General features: G+C 40.9%; 1 protein-coding gene across 2 annotated transcripts; it reads left to right on the top strand.

Annotated features, from left to right (window-relative positions):
- The first annotated feature begins 1756 nt into the window (after positions 1–1756).
- LOC140501679 (MARVEL domain-containing protein 3-like) lies at positions 1757–22458 on the top strand. Of its 2 annotated transcripts, none has more exons than XM_072605521.1 (4): positions 1757–1848; positions 11505–11655; positions 15209–15375; positions 21131–22458. In XM_072605521.1, the coding sequence occupies exons 2-4, from the start codon at positions 11540–11542 to the stop codon at positions 21697–21699; spliced, it is 852 nt and encodes a 283-aa protein (XP_072461622.1). In that variant the 5' UTR covers positions 1757–1848; positions 11505–11539; the 3' UTR covers positions 21700–22458. The 2 variants fall into 2 exon arrangements, with proteins under 2 accessions (XP_072461622.1, XP_072461621.1); XM_072605520.1 differs by having other exon boundaries at positions 1762–1887.
- Positions 22459–23661: the final 1203 nt, after the last annotated feature.

Here is a 23661-nt window from a genome sequence, read left to right as displayed (position 1 = left end):
ATCCTAACTTCCAAATGTGCCTCTTCAGTTTTCTCAGCACCGTTATTTCCTTGTTCTCGACCTGTCTGAATGTTCTTCCTCAGTCTCCTCAACCAATGGATAACATGGAGCTGGAACTTGAGAGACTAAGGCTGAATATATAAAGGTTTACCTCCAGCCTACCTTTCCAAACCTTTCACACATTATTCACAAACACAGTGGCTCAGCTGAACTAGTCTGTCTGATGTTCCTCATGCACAATAAACCATCTCTCATCTCTTTTCCTCTCTATAAACTTTCCACCCTACCGAAAATGTTCTTCATTCTCACCTCTGCATCTTGGAATGCTCAGATCAAATACCACTTCCTCAAGAGACCTTTCTAAATTCCCCCAGTTATTACAGCCCCTCCTCAATTACCTCGTATTTACTTTGTATTTTCAGCTAGTTTCAGATTAGCACAACTAATGAATATTGTGAAATGGTTGCATGTATATGAATTCTCACCATTTGAAGTTGTAATTATGCAAAATATAATATTTTTATATATGAAATTTATATATATGTGTGTGTGTGTGTACTATGTATGCTACTGTTGGGACCGATTTTAGGGAATGAGCTGGACAGAGAGGTCCCTTCCAAATCTCACAGTCAGCAATTCTAAGATCACTTATTCTCTTCAAAGTCTTTCAAGGATGGGGAATCTGTGGGCTCAAGGCCACATGTGGCCCTTTAGGTCTTCAAGTGCTGCCCTTTGACTGAATCCAGAATAAATCCTTCACAAAATAAATCCTAGGGATTCAGTCAAAGGGCCACACACATATGTGGCCTTGAGGCTGTAGATTCCCTAACCCTGGATTTGCTTCCTATACACTACCCCCAATATCACCCTTTCAGCTTCATCCTTTTTGTTTAAGACATTAGGTCCCGTTAAACTACAGATACTCTAGGAAGGAGTAAGGGGAAGGAGGGAGGCCTCTACAAATAAGGAATTAGGTGGCCAGAATAGACAGAGTAGGAAAAAGGTTTAGAAGGTGCAAAAAGGGAGATTCAGGTCTGGTATAAGGAAATTTTCCCCAGCAAACCCACCCAAATGGCAGCCTTAGTAGGTTCCCCTCACTGGAAATGTTTCTCATAGAGGCAAGGAGACCACTTTTCAAGAATATTGTAGTACAGACTCTTGGTCAGATTGGGTCATATTAGATGGTCTCTAAGATTCCCTCCTGCTCTGAGATTATGCGATGGCAGGAGAGGATTTGGAAGAAATTAGGGGAGAAAATTGTATTGAATGGAGGAGAGGTGGAGAACAAGAGACAAGTTTGAGCAACCAGTGCTCGATCTGGTTTCTTCTCACGTTCTGTTAATGACTTTTCATGAGCCAAAGCCTTGGGCAGAGAGATGCCCTTCCATTCTTCCCTCTCTAGCCTGGCTGCCTGGACAACATCTCCTATCCCCACCACTTCCCAGCGCGGTTTCCTACCCCTCTTCTGCCTTCTCCGCTACCTTTGCCAGAATTAGGAGGGCACACGGAGAGGGAAAGCTTTCAGATAGGACCGAAGTCACCTACACCGTGGTCACTTTTCTCGTCCCAGCTAGACGGGTCTAACCAGTCAGTCTTCCTGCCCCAGGGCACCTTCCTTGCAGAGGAAGGGCATGTTTACACCTCGTAAGCTATACCAGGTGCTAAACCCAGGCAGAAGAGCAGAAGCCCACGGTCCCGCAGGAGGGTGTGCCCTGCACGTGGGTAGCAAGGAAACTGTGGGGCGTGAGAAAGAGAGAAACTCTAGCGAGGTCAGGAGGGAGACCTGGGAATCGGTGGGGGAGGAAGGCAGAAAAGCAGGCGAGCAGGAGGATTCCGAGTGACAAGGAGGTGAGACAGAGACGAGAGGGAGGCAGGTCCAAGGCTTAGGTAAGAAAACGATGCGGGCCTTTTGCGCGCTCGGCAGCTCCATGTGGTCTCTTTCCAGGTGGGCGCCATTCTCCCACACCTGGGAGAAGGGGTAGGTGGGTTGGGAAGGGGACGTGGGGGGGGGGGGCGGAGAAAGGAGTAAAGGAAGGAAGGAAACATGGCTATTGAGAGTCTAGGGTTGGGAGGCATAAGAGAAAGCAAAGAGATGAGGGGTGAAGTAGGATTGCAGTGACTGTTACCTGATCTCCCATTGTACCTAAGCTGTAAATTGAACCGAACAACATGCAACCTTCCTTGTCAGTATTAACCTCCTGCACTGGAGCTGGTGAGTTAGAACATCCAAATGGATGTAGAACAGGAGGTGGTATGTGGAAGAGGAAGAAAGGACAGTATAGCATCATGGAGTTGAAGAAAGAGCCCCGGATTTGGAGCCAGAAGATCCCTACCTGTGAGACTTTGGACACCTCACCTCATTTTTCTGGATCTCACTTTGCTTATCTTTAAAATGGAAGGGTTGGACTAGATCTAGAAGGTTCATTCTGGCACTTGTATTTGTGTGTAGGTGTTTGGGTGCAGAAGGCTAGTAATTCCATATACTTATTATTCAAAAACCACATTTATGCAGCTCTTTTTAAGTCTTACAAAAACTGATCGTCACAAAAATACCATGAGGTAGGACACAAGCATTTATTAAGCATCTATTATTTACTGGACGCTGTACTTTGCACTTTACAAATAATTTGTAATGTATTTGATTTTTACAACAACTCTGGTAGGTAGGTGGATACTATTATAGCCCTTTTATAGATGGGGTGTGTGTTCGCCCTTTGTTGCCGAAGAAGACCATGCCATCAAAGAAATGATGACATGACTTGCACTTGATGTTGTTTTGAGTGAGGGAGGGCTGTGCAAGTCACCAGCCTCACTTCTCCTCCAGAGCCATCTGAATCCAGTGACCAGATATTCATCAGGATGACTTGGAGATGACCTAGTATGAGGCAATTGGGGTTAAGTGACTTGCCCAAGGTCACACAGCTGAGTGTCAAGTGTCTGAGGTGAGATCTGAACTCAGGTCCTCCTGACTTCTGCACTGGTGCTCTATCCACTGCACCACCTAGCTGCCCTTGTGGTAGCTTTCAGTTCACTACACCACCCTGCTGCTTCTGTGATAGTCAATGAAAGCCTTATTCTGCCTGTGTTGCAGAATGAGAAAATTTGCCCACAATCACATAATTTTAATAGAATCAGATTCAAACTTGGTTCTCCTAAGTCATTCTATTTTACCACACTGCAGCCACAGAAATAGTTGTGCGCTAAATTTCTAGTGTTCTCATCCTTGGATTAGTTTTAGATTAAAAAAAAAGTTAGAAATGAAAAATTAGACCCTTTTTTTATTGAAACCTCAGATTGGGGGAAAAAATTTTCACAGGTCAGTGTGTGACACACAGCTCTTTGTTGGAATAAATAATTTTGTCTCCTTCTCTGGTAATAGTTTTGAATTCCCAAGTTTCCCAGGTCTGGGTGGTGTAATGTTTTGTGAAGGAACTATTTGAGATTCTTCTGTTACCACAATTGATGTTCTAAGCACCCAACATTCTTTACTAACCTCAGACCTGGTTTCTGTTGAACATTAATGGATTCCTCTCCACCCCAGCTTCTCATCTAAGAATTCTGTATTCTTGAGGAAAACCACTTCTGCTGAGAAAGAGCTTTGAGCATTCAGGGAATTTCTCCCATAAGTACTCTCAGTAATGTAAGGTGAACAGCATTTCAATGGGTCATTTTTTTCCAGCAAGGTACAAGGGTCTGAAGACTCATTACTGAACAGGATTCATTTGAAAGCTGCCTTCTGTGCTGGAGTGCTTAGAGGAATGGTTTTGGACATATTTTTACAAATCCAAAGGAATTACAGTGCCAGCTGTGAGTACTAAACATTTCCCAAGGCAGTGTTGTCCTCTCAGGGGTAATTTTTAAAAATTAAATTTGAAGCCTAGGTTTAGTCATGTAAAAATTGGTTTTAGGAAGTAGACCAGTGATCATCTGCAAAGCTAATTGAATCCCTACATACTGCTGCCCCTCCCCACATTTCTTACATGTTGTGCTTAAGAAAAAATACAAATTTGCATGGGTATGCAACGTTCCGTGAATAATACACCATATTTTGTCAGAATCAATTCTCTCCATAATTCTTATAGAAGCAAGACATAGATAAATATCTGTGAAATTGATGAGTGGGCAAATTGAAACTGAAACCTCTTTTTGGTCTTTCAGGGGAATGAGAGTCATGTGTCTTTTGTATATTCCCACTTGTGCTGTCAGTCACTGATACATGGACTGTTCCATTATTTCATTGGTATAGGGACTTTGTCCAAGAAGGCAAGCATTTATTATTTGTTTTCTATTTGGTGAGTACTGTTGAAAATGTTAAGAATAAAAATACATTTAAAAAGAAAGACAGTCCCTGGTATTAAGGAACTTGCATTCCAATGTAGGAATGAAACCCATAAAAGGGAGGTGAGAAACTGAGAGGGAGGCTGGGAAGGTCCTCCTCTAGGAAAATGGTGACAAAGCCCAGAGAACCAAGTGTGCTGAGTCCTAACTCAAAATAGTTTCTAGGAGGAACTCACCCATGAGAGAACAAGACTCAGGAATGGAGGGAGATAGCAGCTAAGGCATGTTGGCAAATTCTTAAAAGCAAGGTGATTTTAAGCAAAGACCAGATAACCTTTTATCAGGAATATTATAGAAGGGATTTCTTAATGCCATAAAAGGTGACCTCTCATATTCCTTCCAATGATACAATCCCTCCATTCCTTAGCCCTCTCTGGCTCAGGACTCACTCATGTAGAGTGGATGTACCCAGACAGACCACAAGCCCTTTCTGCCTTCCCATTCTGTATGATTCTTGTCTGTCTTTCCATGGATACTTTATAGTGGATTTAGCACAAATGTTGAAGACTACGTACACTATGGCATTGTAACATGTGTGAATATCATAGCTCCCAGTGATCAGTGGGATAGGGTTGAAAGGACAATCAGAATAGTAAAAGACCTTAAGTTCATGCTGGATATGGATAAGAATTGGTTAAAAGACCTGGGAATGAATATTTAGAAGGTAAGATTTTGGGTAGAGGAGGGAGACACATAATTATAATAATAGCTCCTACGTATGTAGAGCATTAAGGTTTGTAAAGTGTTTTACAAATGCTATCTCATTTGATCCTAATAACATCCCTGGAGGTAGATACTATTATCCTCATTTGGGGAAACTGAGACAGACAACAGTTAAGTGACTTGCCTAGGTTCGCATAGCTAGTAAGGATCTGGGGTCATATTTGAACTCAGGTCTTCCTGACTCAGTGTCCAGCACTATCCATTGCTCCAACTAATTGCATGTATGATATATGTAATAACATTTTATTTGTAATATATATGTGGGCAGCTAGGTGGTACAGTGAATAGAGCACCCAGCCTAGAGTCAGGAAAACCTGAGCTCAAATATGACTTCAGACACTAGCTGTGTAACCCTGGGCAAGTCACTTCAGTTTCCTCTCCTGTAAAATGAGCCGGAGAAGGAAACAGCAAATCATTACAATATCTTTGCCAAAGAAAACTCCAAATGAGGTCATGAAAAGTCAGGCACAACTGAAATGACCAAACCAAAATAAAATGTATACAATTATTTGTAATATGTATATAATTTATAATTATATATAAAGTATCTTCAGATATTTAGAGGGCTATTATATGGAAGAGGGACTGGGCTGTTTGGTCCCAGAATGCAGAATGTAGACTTGATGTCAAGGAAGACTCCTAAATCATTAAAGCTGCAAAAGTGGAACAGGCTGCCTGGGGAGATCATAAACTGCTCCTCCTCAGAGGTTTTTAGGTGCCTGGGTGACCACTTCCTGGGGGCTTGATAGTGAAGATTCTTTTCAGGTACATGTCAGGCTGGATAGCCTCTGTGAAAAAACCTTCTAACTCTGAAATCCTGCAATTCTGCGAGTGTGCCATAGGCACAAAAGTGAGGTTTTATCCCAACAGTGCTTCTTTTCAGTTCCATCTTTGGGATCCATCTTTTGAGATCCATGATCTCATTGATTTTCGTCAGCCAGGTGGCACAGCATGAGGAAGACCTGAGTTCAAATTCAACCTCATATACTTACTAGTTGTGTGACCTTGGGCCAGGTGACTTAACCACTATTTGCCTCAACTTCCTCATCTGGAAAATAGAGATAGTAGTAGCACTAAGTTCACAGAGTTATTGGGAAGATCTAATAATATTTGTAAAGCACATAGCACAGTGCCTGGCACGTAGTAGGCACTATGTAAATGTTACCTATTATTATTCTCCAACAGTGTGAATTGCAGATCATTTAGGTCTTCTCATCCCATTCAAATGTTTTCCAGGTTCTCCCATAAATCTACCTAATAGGGTCTTCATTGTAATCAAAGAAAAGAAACACCCTCCTTTTGTATTAAAAGACAAAAATGACAACCTAGTAGGATGGGTTAAAGACAGGATCAGTATTAGTATGTCTGATTTTTTTAAATGATTTATTTATGAAACAATGTACAGAATTTTCTGTCACTGGACATGTTGAAGTGGAAGTTAAAGGAACATTTTCCAGAGATGCTAAATAGAAGAGATTGATATATCATCAGGTAGATTTCAACAAGGTGCCTTGTAAATTTCCTTCCAGTTCTAGGGCTAGAACTTCATTCGAAAAGTCAGTCAACCCTGTGAAGTATGGGGGAATCCCCATTTTAGATCAGATCAGGAAACTGAGGCTCAGAAATATTAAATGACTTGCTTGAGATCACCTAAAAAAGTGGCCAGATGACTAGGGGCACTAGTGTCTTCTGATTTCTGGTCCAGTGCCCTTTTTGCTCTCCACAGAAAGATGCCTAGATTGAATAGTAAATTGTAGAGGGTAGGGACATGGCCTATGATTTTATTGGTATAGGGAACTCTCTGGCAAAGAAATTTTCTCTGCCAGTGCAGATGGGCACCTTCTCTGCCATTCACAGTCGTGGAGAACTCTCTAGAGGGGTGGTGCCAAATGTGGCCCACAACACTCCTGAATGCTATTGAAACAGATTCAGATGTAATCAGGAAATACTTAACAAAATAAATAAAAACACAAGAAAATATAGATTCCATTACATTAAAACAAAAAGTAAAAATGAGACTCGCAGAGATGCTTGGCTTTGGTTTTTATAGTTGAGTTCAATACCACTGACCTAGAGCACTAAGAGGCTAAGGCACCTGCCCAGTGTTCCACAGCTGGGATGTGTCTACGGCAGGATATGAACCCAAGTTTTCTTGGTTCCAAAGCTGCTTCCCTTTCCACTACGTCATCCTGACTTGGGCAAAAAACAATTTTACAGAAACTGCATTTGCATTGTATTCCTCCGGGAATGTCTTGTTTACTAGTCCCATGGATTCCCCTCAGGGGCAACAAAATAATATTTTAAGTCTTGTCTGTTGGTTTAACTGTGTGCAGGTTGTTTAAGAAAGGATATAAGTGGCCATCTGCGAAGCTAATTGAATCCACAGGCATTTTTTTTTTTTGGATCATCGTATCATAGCATGAAATCTACTGAACTTTTGAGCTTATGTTGTGGTGAGTAAATAATTTTCTCAAAGTAAATAAGGAACTTTGGGATAACTCCTTCAGGCCACTAACGTAGGGAGTCAGAAGATATACAGTGAAAAGGGACATTAAAGATCACTAAATGAGGAAAGTGAGGCACAGAGAGGTAAAGGGACCTGCCTGGAGTCACACAGGTTGTAAATAACGAAGTCCTGCTCCTTTTCCTCTGCATTGACCCGACTGTTATTTAATCCCCATAAGCAATGGTTTTAGTACTCTATGGCCAGATGTACTGACTGTAGCTTCCAAGACAGAGTGCCTCCCTCCCAAGGAGTCGTTTAGTCATGGGGGAGTCTGCTTGGATATGCTGTAATAAAACTGCCTAATTTTTACTTAGCTTCAGATAGGATCAGAGGATCGGAGATTTAGAGCTGGAAAGGATGGGCAACATTTTTCATCTGCTGTTAGTGTTTTGTAGCCCAAGAAAGGGATGAATTTTTTTACTCCCAAATCCCTGGGGACTGGTTAAGTTCTTACATTTCTGGAATGTGGTATCCCTATTAACTCCGAGATAACGATACCCTTTGTAATGACAGAGGAGACTCCACGTGAATGATGTGCGTCTACGTGTGTGTCTATGCGTTGGGGTCTCCCAGTGTTCCCCTCTCCACCAGGCAGTAGCCTTTTTGCAGCCATATAACGGGTCATTGTTGGGACATATGTTGATGTATATTATGGATGTCAAGAGGATGAGTTAGTACATAACTATTCCCTGGGAATCTCAAGAGGTGCCTGACTGGGGTATCTCTTTTTGCTTTATTTAGTGGAATTCTGATATGAAAAAGTCAAGTAGTATTCTAAACATTACTTTAAGGATTATTTTTGTGTTTATTTTTCATAAAAACTTTCATGTTGGAATTACAAAGGACCCACTGAATACCATCAGCTGCTTCCGTAAAGATGAGAATCAAAGTTAGACGAGGAGGTTAATTCCATATGAACAATAGTAAATAGTATAAAGAGAGAACAGGCACCCTGACATTCAACTGACATTGCTTGCTTCTGTCCATCATTATATGACTTATGTTTCTAGTGGTCAGCTGACTATAACATTAGGACCATAGATTGAAAGCTGAAAGAAACTTAACCCAATCTTAAATCCTGTCAAAAAAAACTTATAGGCACAACTCGCAGGATATTGCCATAAACAACATCATTTCCTAATAACTTCACTAGTACATTATCAACAAACTGTGTCTTCCAGTCCAATCTCTTCTTTTTACAGGTGAGCAAATTTAGATCCACAATGTTACATGGTTTGCCCAAAGTTACAAAGGCAGTAAGTGGCAAAATCAGAATTGGAACACAGGTCCCTTGACTCCAAATCCAGGGCTCTTTTCACTGTACCATACACAGTTTGGAGCTGATGTATTAGTGCCATTATTGGGAAGCAGTATTCTGTGAGTTATGTCTACAACTAGGTTTTTTACAAGAGGTTTAAGATTGAGTTAAATGATAAGTGCTTTTGTCTTGGGTGATTTTTTTTAATGGAAAAAGCAGGTTTTCATAGAATACCCTGTAATCAATGCCATCTATTAGAGTAGAACATGATCATGCTAATAAGAACTGGGGTGGTCCAAGCTGAAATTAAATCTTGTGTGTGGGAACCTATTAAAATCATGGTCTAGGATTTTCTAGTTACTCGTCTCCTTTGGTGTCACATTCTTCTTCTTCCCCAGTGGTAGCCAGTAGCTTGTATGCCTCTTCATGATGGGTGTCTAAATGGGCTTGTAATCCTCCTTCCACTTACATACACCTGCATTTTTCTATTTCATTAACAACAAAGTTACCAGGATTAAGAATGCTTTTCTTCTATGCCTGTCTTCCCACGGCTCTACTGTTTTTTTCTTGAATTTAATTTTCTTCTTTTCTGACTAAGTATATGTAGGAAAACAATTTCTTGTCATGAAATTGAAAGACAGAGGGCTAAGAAATGAGAATAGCATTCATTGTCCTATGCCAGTTTGTTCCCAGGAGTTCAGGATTTAAATTCTTGGCCAGAAGATGTGAATAGTGCTTTCTGAAGCAGCAGTGTTGGGGTTAGTAGGGAACAACCACTCATAGGTCTGAATTATTTTAGAAAATTTGGCTGCAGATCCATGGAAACGTTTACAGTTTCACAAAACTTTCAGTAAATGCCTACTGGAACCAGGGAAGGTTGGCCTTGGCTTTACAAATCTGTCAAAAGGTATCCTGTCTAGTTATAAACTGGAAACCAAATGGAAACCATGAAAAAAGGTCAAAAATTTAGAAGAAAGTTTTATCAGCCATGTCTTTCCTTACTCTGGCTAAAGGGGCAATTCTTAACCAGACAATAGAGAAGATCACAAAAGATAAAATAGATAGTTTTTATTACATGAAATTAAAAGACTTTTGCATGAACAAAATCAGTGCAGCTAGGATAAGAAAGGAAACTGTCCATTGAGGGGAAAATCTTTTCATTAGCTATCTCCAAGAAGAATCTGATATCCAACTTACATAGGTAATTAATGTGTGTGTGTGTGTGTGTGTGTGTGTGTGTGATTCCCCCAATGAATAAGTAGTAAAGATATATGAACACAGGGCTTCCAAAGAATTGAAAACTTTTAGAAACTATAAGGAAAATTTCCCCAAATAACTAATTGTAAGAGAAATGTAAATCAAAATGACTCTGAGTTTTTAACCTCATACCTTAGCAATCTACAACAATGACAAAAATAGAAATAGTCAATGCTGGAGAGTTTGTAGGAGGACAGGTACACCAATATACAAACAATAAGTTTGTCCAGCTCTTCTGGAAAGCAATTAGTAATTAAACTAAAAACAAAAGTGACTAAAGGTCCATTCACTTTAACTCAGAGATCCCAGTACCAGGCATGTGTATTTCCCCAAAATCAAAAGAAAAGTCTCATGTGTACTAAAACTAGAATATTCATATATACATATATATGTCATAGAAGCACTTTTTCAGAGAAGTCGAGAGATGGAAACACAGAAAGTGTTCATCCTTTGGGGAATGGCTAAAAACATTATAATGCAGGAATGTAATGGAATATGACTGTGTTCTAAGCAGCTACAAACATGAAGAACGTAGAGAGGCACAAGAAGACTTGTATGTACTAAAGAAGGACCCAAAAGAAGAAAACAATGATCACAGCTATGTAAATGGAAAGAACAAGAAAACAGAACTGAGTGCTGTGTAATTATAATGAACAAACTTGACCAGTTTGCATCTGTTGCCCTGATGGAATTTCAGCTACACAGAACAAGATGCTTCTCCAAGGATAACCTTATCACTTTTAAACTCACCACTATGGCACTAACTCAAGCTTTGATTGACTCTACCTCCCTTATCCTCCATTACCCTCTGGAGGGAAGAGTACCAAACTTCTCCCAATGCCTTCCTTTAAAAAGGACAGAAAATGAACTTGGATCTCTCCACTTGACATCTGCTGCCCTGCCTGGTTTCAACTCCACTGAACAAGATGCCTCCTGGTGTCCTGTCCCCCGGTACCCACTCCCACCCCACCTTCCTGCCTCCTTTTTTTTTTCCTGCCTCGCCTTTTAGATTATAAGCTTCTTGAGGGTAGTGACTGTCTTTCTATTCATTGTATCCCCAGATTTTAGCACAGTGTCTGGTATATCATAGATGCATAATAAACATGGATTGGATTGGGTTAGATTGGATTAGCCCCTAGAGAAGAAAAAACGTAGCTTCCTCCCCTCATTTCAGAAGCTGGAGGCAACAGGTATGGAATGTTCTATATATTGTCAGACTCAGTTGCTCTACTGGTTGTCTCTGTGTAACTGGGTTTTTTTCCCTTTTTTTTAATCTTTGATACAAGGGATGATTTGATTGGCAGGGAACGGATATATTTGGAAATTAGCACTGCAGAACAACAAAAAGACGAGTAAAAATATTTTAAAGAAGAAAAATGTATTAAAATAAAATCCTAAAGTGAATTCTCTTTCCTGCTATAGGTGTTAGCAGGGGAAGATCCAGAGTAAGGAAAAGGATGCCTGCTCTTTTCAAACATCCTCCCCATTGGCAGGCCACAGGACAAGAGACCTCTCAGCTAAACAATCATCATGACAAGAGGACAGCTGAGAAACTACACACATCTAACGTGAGGTAGGTCCTTGGGGCAGTGTCATCTCTTGTTCTAAGAATTAGACTCCCAAAATGTAAGGGGTTTCCTCTATCTAGAAAAATAGATCATAACTTGTTGGTATCAGATGGGATAAGGATTCCCTGCAGCACTGCCATTAGAATATACGCATGCAGATACTCTTTAGCTTCAGGCTTTTGCATCACCTTGCCTCCCTGCCATGAATATAGGCCATGCCCCTGCCCTGGAAGGCTTACATGACCTGGGTAATTTTCATGGTAAGTCCGTAGCCTAGGGACTACAGGAAGTGACTTCCTCTACATGATACCGACGTTTCCCCTCCCATCATCTCATCTGTAAAATAATGGGGTTGATCTGGACTTTATATTTGGGTCACCTCAGCAGTACTCCTGTCACAGAACAACAGAATAACAAAAGGCATATTCCTTTGGCTAATAATAAAGTATACTTTAAAAAAAATTTGGCCCTCTGATTTAATCAGCATAGCATACCTTTCTTTATTAATGTATACCAACAAGTATACTACAGCTTATAGAGCTAGAAGAGTAAACCGTAACCATTAGATTGTGAGCTCCTTGGGGGCAGGGACTGTCTTTTGGCTTCTTTTGTATTCTTAGTGCTTAGAGCAGTGCCTGATACATAGTAGGCACTTAATATATGTTTATCGATCTGGTACATAGTAAGCACTTAATAAAGGTTTGTCGATGGATTGATGAGTAGCCAGAGCCTCAAGAGCTTAAGGGACTGGCTCAGGATCACATAGTCAGGATGTATCAGAACTAGGAATTAAGCTCAAGTCTTCCTGACTCTTAGAGCAACTGTGTATGCATTATGTCATGGGACTGCCATATTATAATGGTCAGAATGGTGAGCAAGACCTTGGTCCCTGATGTTTTCATCTCGTGCACTTGGGTGAAATGATTTAAAAGATGGTGAGCAAACTAAGCGACGGTTACTGAATGGCAAGCAACCTATGTTAACTTTTTGAAAGTTTCCTTATTTGAAAAAAATTGAGGCTTATGATGTTTGGAGATCCAGTGAAAGGAAGCAATAAAAATCATTGAAAATATAGGAGAGAAGCATAAATATCAGGTAAGGGGGTATGTACATTTTAAATTTGAAATGTAAAAGAACAAATAAAGAAAAAAGCAACATTTGAAGTTTTTTGTTGGTTGTCTTTAGAAAAAAAAAGGGATATTTTGAATGGGAGCTATCGCAAGCCTTAAAAATGGAACCTGGCATTTGGCCCAAGGTGAACGCTCATTCCCTCTCTGGTTCCCTGGACTTGACAGTCAGAAACTCAATGTTCTAATCCCTGCTCTCTGCCCAATTTGGCAATGTGATAGGGGGCCATTTATTTAACTTGCTTATTTTTTCCCCTCTCTCTGAAACCTGGGATAGCATGTATTTCCCTGGCAGGAGTGCTGCTTAGATAAACCAAATAAAGTCCAGATAATGGAGACTTAGAGCAAAAAACAGGAGTCTTGGAGATCATCATCTAGGGCTCACCCCTTACTTTTACAGATAAGGGAGTTAAGACATGAAATAATAACATGGTATCATGGAGAGGGGTTTGATTGAGCGTCAAGAGATCTAGGGTCAGCTCCTGGCTCTGATACTTACTAGCTAAACAACTTGGAGTAAGTCATTTCACCTGTCTGTGCCTCAGTATTCTCAGCTATAAGATGGCGATAATGATTTGCTATCTATTTCCAGTGAGGAAAATGTTTGGGAAGAAGGCAGGGAGGGAGGGAGGGAGAAAAGGAAGGAAGGAAGGAAGGTATAGATGTAAGTTGTTATTATCCCAGGACTCAGACTTCTTAACATCCAACTCTTTCCATGGTATCATGTGGCCTCCAGTGACATAGTTTTAAAATTCTTTCACAGTCACTGTAGGTAATGGACTTTAAAAAAAAAAAAAACAAAGAAAAAACATGTAACATTCTGCATCCTGCAAAATCCAAACATTCTTATGGAAGAGGGAGAAATACAGTGAGAATTTGGCAGTCTGATTAAAGGCCATCAAAAACCCTTTTCAGAATCATGTTTTCGGTTTGGTTTGGTTTGGGTTTTTTGGTGGTGGTTTTTTTTCCTTCAGTTCATAATGTAAGGAATAATAGTAGCTAGGAGTTATATCATGCTTTAAAGTTTATAAAACACTTTACAAATATCACATTTTAATCCCAACAATGCTGAGAGATTGGTGCTATTATTATCCCCATTTTACAGATAAGGAAAGTGAGTTGGAGATCACTGAAGAGATTCGCCCAGGATCACAGAGCTAGTATCTGAGGCAGGATTTCAACTGAGCTCTTTTTGATCTCAGGTCCAGCACATTATCCCCAATTCCACAATTTTTTTTCCCATTCAAACTCATGGGTCCTCTGAAATCCCCAGGTAAAGAACCCCTAATATAGACACTGAAAACAAGTAACTGAAACATTATGAAATGAAAAGAATGCTGAATTTATCATTCACAACCCTGGAAAAATTCCCAAGTTATAGCCAATGAAAGTGAGATGCAGATTAAAATGCAGCCCCACCACCCCGTCTCTCACCCCCCTCAAGCCCCTGCCATCTTGTTTTCCAAAACTGAACAATAATTGAGAATAAATGCTTGGTATCTGAGCTCATAGCTGAGACCCAGTCCCCCCAATCTTTTCATTTGAATTTCTCCTGCCTTTCTGCCCTCTCATCTACCCTGAGAGATATGGAAGAAACTTCGAGAAAGTAGTTATCAGACCGACCTGAAAACAAGAAATATAACGTCCAGTGGCTTTTCACCACAGTGTTGGTTTGTTTGATATTACTGTCTCCAGCTTTGAGGCTATATCCAAAAAAAGAAAAGACAAAAAGAATACCTTATTATAGCCCAGGAGAACAGTGCCGCATAACGGAGCTGCTGCCAAATTTAACTTTGCATTGTAAGAGGTGCAAATATTTAAAATTCTCCTAGTTGCTAACCACCCTTGGAATGGCCTTTGGCACCATTTATTACTTAGAGATGAGACTCAAAAGCTGTAAATGCCATGTGTGGACCTGGAGCCTCTTCCTATTGTCTAAATATTCTCAGTTGTATTACTGTGGGATTTCCCAAATACCTGTGGGAGCCCCCAAAACATTGTGGGCTTCTTGGGGCCTGGTGTCAGCCATTAGTCAGAACCACTCTCCTTATGGCTTGATGAACATCATTTTGTTTTCACCGACCAGCCAGCAGACCTGAACTTGGAGCTTTTTCTGAATTAAGAAAAGTAAATCAGTACTTGCCAAATTGACAAGGGCAGCATCAGGGAAAGTCTGAATTACTTTTAGGCTCTGGAAAAGGAAATTGCAAGCATGGAGATTTTTTTTTAAAGAGCCTAATAACACAGCAGTACTTTACATAATCGCCTTTCCCAGCATTTAAAGAAAGCTATAAATAGGGTTTTTAACATGCACAGAAGTACTTATATTCCAGATGTTCCCATGGTGAAGAGCCATTAACTGTGGTTTCCAGACAATTCAGGAAGACTTCGTCACCTGAAGGTGACAAACTCCTTCTCCTTCTCTCTGCAGATATACCCATCCCATCCCTCATGGCCAGTACTCAAGGCTGGCCCTCCATCATTCACAGACTGTCTTAAGGGCACCTGTGGTGGGCCCACAATACTTAAACTCTCTTTCTGGCAGACCTCCCCAAAAGCCAGGTCCAGGAAGGTGTTCTAACTTGTGCTCAAGCAGAGGTGAGTCTTTTTGTGGATTGGTGTAAAACATTTGGCTGAGCTCAGGTGACCTTGGAGGGGCGGTATGGCGTGTTGAGTTCCATGTTCTTCAGGTTCATATTTGTTTAGATTTGAGTTCTATGTTTTGAGACTTAAGTACGAAATATTTGTGCCACCACAATAATGGAATGAAAGCAGTGATGAAAATGGCACCTCTCATGGACCTAGAACTCTATGCAAGTAAGGAATCTTGTCTTCTTGAACTCTCAATCACCCTACATTTGTTTCACCTTAATTTGCATTTGTATCAGCACCAAAACTTTCTTCGGAATTTCTTTTTCTTTTAAGCTGAAATAGAATTCACAGCCTTATTTTAACTGCCTTAGAAGCGTTAGCTGCTTAGACCAGAACCAAGTATGATTTATTTAACCACAGCTGATTTCCCTTCATCCAAATCCAGACTGCTAACTCAATCTGTGATGTGGCCATTCTAACATCCAAGTCAGTAGATGCCCAAGAAATTGGGGGCTGCAAAAGGAGAATGAACCTAACCCTCAGAGCTTCATTCGGAGGACCTGAAGTATTTGATTGCTTCCACAACTTTTTGAGTTATGACATGAAGCCTGACTGTACTCACTAAGAAAAGGCTCATATAGATATAGAACCTCAAAGTCGTTCAACCCCCTCATTTTATCGAGGAGTGAACTGAAGCCCAGGGAGGTTAAGTGATTTCTTATGGCCACACAGGTAAGAAGCACCAGATGTGTTCTTTGAACCAAGAAGAAATGCACTTCCTTGCTCCTCAAATTCCAGCAGGTTGGAGGTGGTGGTGATGACAGCGATGATGATGATGATGGAATGTGAAAGTCTAGACTGAGTGTTAGGAAATTTAAGAAGCATCACGGGACTATTCTTCTCTTCTTTGAAATGGTGCCTTCACACTCCTGAGGGCTATGTTTTACGTTTCCCTAATATGATATTCTTCAAGCCAATTCTTGACTCATGATTCTATTGTGAGGAACTGAGATTCTCTAAGCTTACTTTTCAGTTTAAGATTTGTGAATTATGTATTTGATGGAAGTAAACTCCACCAACTAGGGTCACCCTTCCCATACCACACCCCAACAGTTGGATCCTCTATCCTGACAAGAACCAATGAAACATGTACTGATTTCATGTGGGCTACAGAAGACATATGGAAGAAGACAGGTCATGAAATAGAGGCAGCTGTCTAAATCTAGGACCCCATTAATTATGAAGAATTAGGAAGTTACTAGAGAATGGACCCATATTTGCCTTATAATCAGATTATAAAACACATTTTACAATGCTTAGAATTAAGATTTAAATGCCAGCAAACTCTAGCATGGGTTTCTTATCTTTCAGACTTTGTAAGGTGGCGACCATCTTCAATACCCTTTTACCTAACAGCAAAAACAATAAAATCAGATACAATAGAGATAGATACAAGACTATGGGCTCATTGCTTCATATTGACTCACGTAGGAAAAATCTCTCTCTCTCTCTCTCTTTTTCTCTCTCTCTCTCTTTTCCTCTCCCTCTCTCTCCTCCCGCTCTCTCTCTTTCTCTCTCTCCCTCCCCCCTTTCTCTCTCTCTCTCTTCCCTTCCTCTCTCTCTCTCCCTCCCTCTCTTCTCTCTTCTCCTCCCTCTCCCTTTCTCCCTCTCTCCTCTTCTCCCTGTTCTCCTCTCCTCTCTTTTACTCCCTTCCCCCTCCTTCTCCCTCTCCCTCATTTCCTCTCTCCCCTTGTCCTGGCTCTCTCTACCTGGAGGCTTACAACAGTTCTTGCCTCCCTCACTATCAGGAAGGAGATGGATTTGCTCCCATAGAATCTTTTGTATACACATCCAGTTCCAACTTAGCAGCTGATCAATGAGGCATACAATAAGTAGACTAGAAAGAGTCACAGAACATCCATGCATGCTCTCAGGTGGGGAACAGGACCCTCCATTGCTCCTGTCCAGAAGCATGCTCACCAGACACTCATATGGGGCCCCTGAACTTGCTCCCAGGGCTAGACTGTTATTGACCAGTCCCCTGTTACTGTAGCTTGTTCCGGTGCAGTTAAGATATTACATTACTAACTCTAGGCTTTTGATTTTTAAGTGTTTTCCCTTTTAACAGAAAACTTTCTCCACCAATAAGATGATTCTAATGCAGACAGAAGTTGTTCCTCACCAGCCTGTTTGCCCCCTTTTATTAAGGCCTATAATTATGCCGCTCATTAGTAAAGTTAGAGGAGTATTTCACACTCTACACCCCCAGTTTTCATCATTGACGTAGAGTCTAGGCAGTCTACTTCAGTACCAAGATTACTTTTATCATTTTCACATTTCTTTGAGGCAAAACTGCTCACAGTTTTATTAATAAAAGCATTTGGATTTAACTTCTGAAAACTTATGCCTTTCATTTTTCACCATGCATAATTAAATGTCAATCTGTCCTTTTGAAATAGAAACACTGTCACAGCTGTTCTCAGTCTGAACCAGTTGATCTAGTCTTCAGCTGTCTCTGGTTTGTGCAACATATTTACTCAGGGAATAATCATATTTTGAAATATTGAGTTTGCCAGTCCAGAAACAGGAGCTCAACCATTATGCCAGGGCACCTGTTCTGTGAACACAAACTGAAACATCAGCATGGCGCATAGTAGGCTCTTAGTAATTGTTTACTGATTGAGAAATTAGAATTATATGGAATCCACAGCATCATTACATTCATCATAATCATTTTTGGGGGTGGGGGCAGGGTTCTAAAGCTATGATTTTATCAGCAGAGGGAACTCCCAGGATTGAAATTCCCTTTACCAAAGCAGATTGGCAGCTTTTCTGTATTTCATATTCTTAACTGGCTGGGAGCAGTGAGAAGTGTCTTACCTAGGGTCACACAACCAGTATATTTTCAAGGCAGAATTTGACCCCTGATTTTTCAGGTTTCTTAGTGGGTCCTACTATACTACCTTACCTTTATCTGACTTATAAGAAGAAAATATTTAAAAATACATTTTCCCACTCTGAAATAAGAATATAGCTATTATGTATGTCTATAGGGTCTAAGAAAATAGTTGAGCTGTCTGAGCTATGGAATATGGGCAGAGGTACAAAATTAATGGTAGGATTTTATCGGGAGAGGGGAACCAGGGATTTCATCCATAGAGGGAGATCTTATTAAGCAACTTTCTTTGCAAATCCAGACCATCACTTGCTCTGAAACTTCAGGGCGTATCCAGTTGAGTTGTCTGGGGATGCTGAGAAGTTAAGGCTCATGGTCATTCAGTCAGCATATGCCAGAGAAGGGACCTAGGCCTACTAGTTCTTCCTTACTAGTCACTAAACTAAGCCACTTCGCCACCGACAAAATGTCTGATCAATCATTATGAAAACAAAATGGCGCCCCACATTGAAGAATATAGGGAAATACCAGACAACGTCACAGTGACTTTACTGACTGAACAGTGGCTCTTTATTGCTGTTAATTATTCCACATAATCAAAGTACTCTTATTTGGATATCAGCGATTACTGCCTTATTATGATCCTAGGAAAAGTCTCTCCATACCATTCATATGGATACTCTGAGGCCCACCTCTTCTCAGCTTTCTGGAATCTCTAGCTCCCTCTAAGATTTAGTTTGTTCCTAAAAAAGGCCTTTTCTGATTCTCTCAGTTATTGTCCCTCACCAATACTTCAAATTTATTTTATATGTGTGTATATATTATATATAATGTATAAATATGTTTTATATATACATGTATGTGCCTGTGTTTTATATATGGTATATATATATATACATGTATATATATGGGGGCTTATATAATCTCCTACATATCTATATACAAGTTGTTTCCTAACAATAAAATATATTTTCCTTGAGGCCAGGAACCCTTTTCAGTTTTGTCAAATCAGATTTGTTCTGTAAAATTTGAATTCAGTCAAAAGATGATATTTAAGGATCTAGAAGGCCACATGTGGCCTCAAGGCTGCAGGTTCCCCACCTCTGGCTTAGACTCTTTCTCAGGTCCCTTCCAGCTCCACGGTTTTTGGAGCATTGGCCTTATTCTGTGGTTTCTTTACATTCTTGTCTTGTGCATTCACATACATACTTAAGAGAGTTAATTGGGCTATCCCTCATCTTCCTGAATGTCAACTCATGTCATGAGGCAAAGCAAGATATAGGATTACATCATACCTCTAGGCCTCATTCCAGACCTTCTGAGTCCTTAAACTCTCTTGGCAATCTATGTTTAAAAAAAAAATCAACCCAAAACCCAATCAAAAAATAACTCGTAGTAGATAATGAATAGATGACACTTTATCTGGCTAGAGAGCTTTTAGTGGAATAGATTATTAAACATGCAAAAGCAGCACTGTTGCAGGCGGAATAGATTTATTTCTTTATGTCTTAGTGTAATTAAATCAAGTAGCTTGTTGAAAATACAATTTTGCAAATTTTATACATAACTTACTATCACACATTCAGTATGAACCCATCTCTGAAGAGCCTTTATTACATCATTGAGTCACTTAGGGTAAGTCACTTAAGTCACAAAGGCAAACCATTTAGCATCCATTTGCCTCAGTTTACTCAACTGTCAAATGGGGATAGTAACAGCACCTACCCCAGAGGGTTGGTGTGAGGATCAAATGAGATAATATTAGTAAAGTTCTTAGCACAGTGCCTGGCACACAGTAGGTACTATATAAATGCTTACTCCCGTCTCCTTTCCGCCTCTCCACCCACTAAGGTGATTTTCATGGACCATAATTAACATCACAGGGACAGAAAATAATTGAAAGAAAGTTTGGTTTTTTTTATTCTAAATCACTGAGCAAGTAGAGCTCAGGAAACACAGCTCAGGCAAAATCAAAGGAGATTAAAAGTCAGATTTAACAAAAACCTGAAGGTTTCTGCTGACTGTCCCAAACAGAGGACCAGCACATGGTAGCAGAAGGAAGAGGCCCAGGCCAGTATCACTGGATCTAAGAACAAGTGGGGGCAGGGCACACAATGTAAGGTGTAAGAAGACTGGAAAGGCTGAGGGAGGCTAGGTTACGAAGGGCTTGGAATGCCAAAGAATTTGATCTTTGATCCTGGAGATGATGGGGCCCGCTGGTATTTACTGAGATCATGGAGATTTGATATGAGTCAAGGATACTTGGGACTCACTGGTTTACCTCTGTCAGAAAACCTTGGAATTTATTTTCTAGAAATGTATTGATACACTCTTAAACTGGTAGCTTTTTCTGAGAATTCTCAGAAAGACCTTAGAAAGTAAAGCCATGTGTGATTTCATTTCCGTAGGTAGCATGGGATCTAGACTAGAGAATTGGGCATGAAGCTGGGAAGACAGATTCCAATCCTACTTCAGGTGCTTATTGACTTTGGACTCTGGGCCATTCACTTAATCTCTAACTCTCAGTTTCTTCATCTGCAAAATAGAAATATTAATAACACAGATCTTGTAATGTGTTGTAAGAACCACATGAAGGTCTTTGCAAACTTTAAAGCACCGTACAAATGTACTTTTTATTAATACCATAAAATAAATTTATTTTTATTTCATTTACTTTATAAATAAATGTTATTGTTCTGCTTTGATCTTTGCATATAACATATACATATGTAGTGGCTTTATGATAAATATAAAATGGTTATCATTAAATAGGAGTCATGAGAGAACAAGTGAGGTAGCCACTTATTCCAAGCTATTTCCCAGCAGCTCTTGCTAAGCTTTTCCTGTTTTTCTGAGTTTTTCCAGGTCTCCTGCAAGTTGCCGAGCTGAGCCTCAGCCTTCTGGTGCTCATTTGTGCTGCTTCTGCACAGACCACCTCAGCTGGCTTCTTCAGCCTGGGAGGACTGAGAGGTTCCCCTTACTTTGCCCTGGATCATGCCATGAATGGGTTTCTAGGAGATGAAATCTCCCAACTGGCTGAGCTGGATCTCCAGTACAATAGGATGAAGCTACCCGCTGAGTACTGCATGGTGGGGGTCAGTTGTTTACTGCTCTGCCTGGCTCTGGCTTTGCTCATCCTTGGCTGTTCCACATCTGTCCCTGAGGCCAGGATGCTCCTTGGGGTGGAGCTGGTCACTGATGTCCTGGGGGTGCTGACCTGTATGCTGGGCATTGGGCTGTACCTTTACTCCATCCAGTCTGCCAATGCCACAGAGGTGTGCAAGCGGAGGGAGGCCATCTACAGGAGTATTGGATCCTCTTCTGTGACCTGTGACATCCTTGGGACTGAAGTGGCAGCCTGTATGTTCACTGTGTTGTTGATCATGGTGTATTTTTCAGAAATGATTTGTGTGGGGCTTTCACTGAGAAAATAGTTCTCTTAGAAGGCCAAGAGGCAGTCTCAGAACCCTTGAAATTTAGAAAATAGGACCTGAACTGGAAAGGATTTGAGAGGCTATCTAGTCTGACCCCGTGGTTTTGTGGTCACAAAACTGACACCCATAGAAGTTCAATGATTTGCCCAAGGTCACACAGAACCCCATCCTCTGATCCCAAATGTGTCCACTTCACCACAGTCTTTCAGCTCCAGAGGGATGAGCAGGTATATCAGAAGACATTCAATTTCCATTCAGCAGTTATTTATTAAGTATCTACTATGTACGGATCTCTAGAGATACAAAACAAATATGCCCTTGGGCGAGCCTTTGGGCCTCAGTTTCCTCATCTGTAAAGTGAGAGGTTTGGATAATATGGCTTCAAGGTTGTTTCACCTCTAAATTTATGATCCTGTGAAATAAGTCCTACCTTCAAGGGGCTTGTGTTCTCTTGGGAAGAAAATATGCATAGACATTGGAATGCAAAATACTGTATATAAAAAGTAATTACAAAACTAGGGAGCTCTGACAGTTGGAGCAAGAGGAAGCTAGGGAAGATATTTGCCAGGGTAGTGGGCTTCCCAGTCACATATTTTAAGTGTTGGCTCAGATTTACAGCATGGGCTCTTGACTAAAAATGCTACCTACTTCCCTGTAAGTTTGTGCTGTTTCATTGACAGGGGAAATTGAGTGATGTCCTTAGGTTTAAAGAAAACGCCTTATTTCTTTACCTGGAGAGTAAATGGGTTAACGTTCTAATCCGGGCGTTGCTGGACTTTAATTTGAGAGAAAATAATTCGCCTTTTGGGGTGAGGGTGCTCTGCATATCATGCTTTGCAACGTACCATTTTCTTCCAAGTTCTTTATTGGGCTGGATGAATATGGTGCATTGTGTTACAGAAAGGACGGTAGTGTCATGCTCCTTCCACATAATTCTGGTAAATAACATCCCGGACAATGAGACTCTGTCCCAGACACTGGGCAACCTCTTTCCTTCAGCATGCCAGGCTGGGGTGGGGTGCATACCAAGACATTAGTGGAAAGCTTGACTTGGGAGAACAACAACACCTGAGCACTACTGAGGAAAGCCCAAGAGTGAAGGGTCGTGGTGGAAAAGGTGAGAAGGATCTGGAAATGGAGGTGGTGATCCCAGGACTCTTAGGGGATCATTAATCTCAATGGAACCCAGTTAGTAACACAACGAACACTTTCCAAAGGATGTGGCTGGCCTTGCTGACTTCTCCACTCCAGTCTACTCCCCAGGACACATGTGTTTGGATTATGGGCAGGGTGGGGGTGTACCTGAAACAATAGCCCTCCTAAGCCATGGTGCTTGGGCCAAGACAAAGGATAGTTTCCAGATGTGAGTCCTCATATTCCCGCCAGCCCCAGCAAAGCTGCCTATTGAACAAAGGGATGGTAAATATTCAGGGCGTCCCAGCATCCAAGGAAGACCAGATGCCTGCCAAGACTGGGAGTGCAGCTGTGTACAGAGGGGATGTCCAAGTTAGGGTTAGGGCAGAGAAAGAGTAAGCTTGTGCTATCGAGCTTTATATTGGTGTATCCACGGACAGCAAAACATGCCCCTCGGTGGCTGCAGACTTAGTTAAGGATATTCCCTTACGTTATACTAAGATGGGCAGTCAGGACAAGACTTAGCTTCCATTTTCACAGGTCTGTTCTCCCCATTCCTGCATCATGTCAGAAATAGTCTATTGTTTCTAGGAAATAGTTCTGAGACAGAGATATCTTTAAGAAATAGGATAATACAGCCTTAAGAAAGGCACTTAATCATAGAACTGGAAGACATATAATTCCAGTTTTCAGAGCTAGAAAGGATTGCGGACACCACCCAGGTCAATGCTTTCACTTTACAGATGAGAAAACTGAGGCCCAAAGAAATGAAGTGACCTCAGGTTCCACAGTTAATTCACAAAAGAGCCAGGATCTGAATCAGGAGCC

Source organism: Notamacropus eugenii, chromosome 4 (assembly GCF_028372415.1).
Source record: "Notamacropus eugenii isolate mMacEug1 chromosome 4, mMacEug1.pri_v2, whole genome shotgun sequence".
NCBI lineage: Eukaryota > Metazoa > Chordata > Mammalia > Diprotodontia > Macropodidae > Notamacropus > Notamacropus eugenii.
The sequence above is the reverse complement of the archived record's forward strand: the minus strand, read 5'-3'. Positions and strand labels throughout refer to the sequence as shown.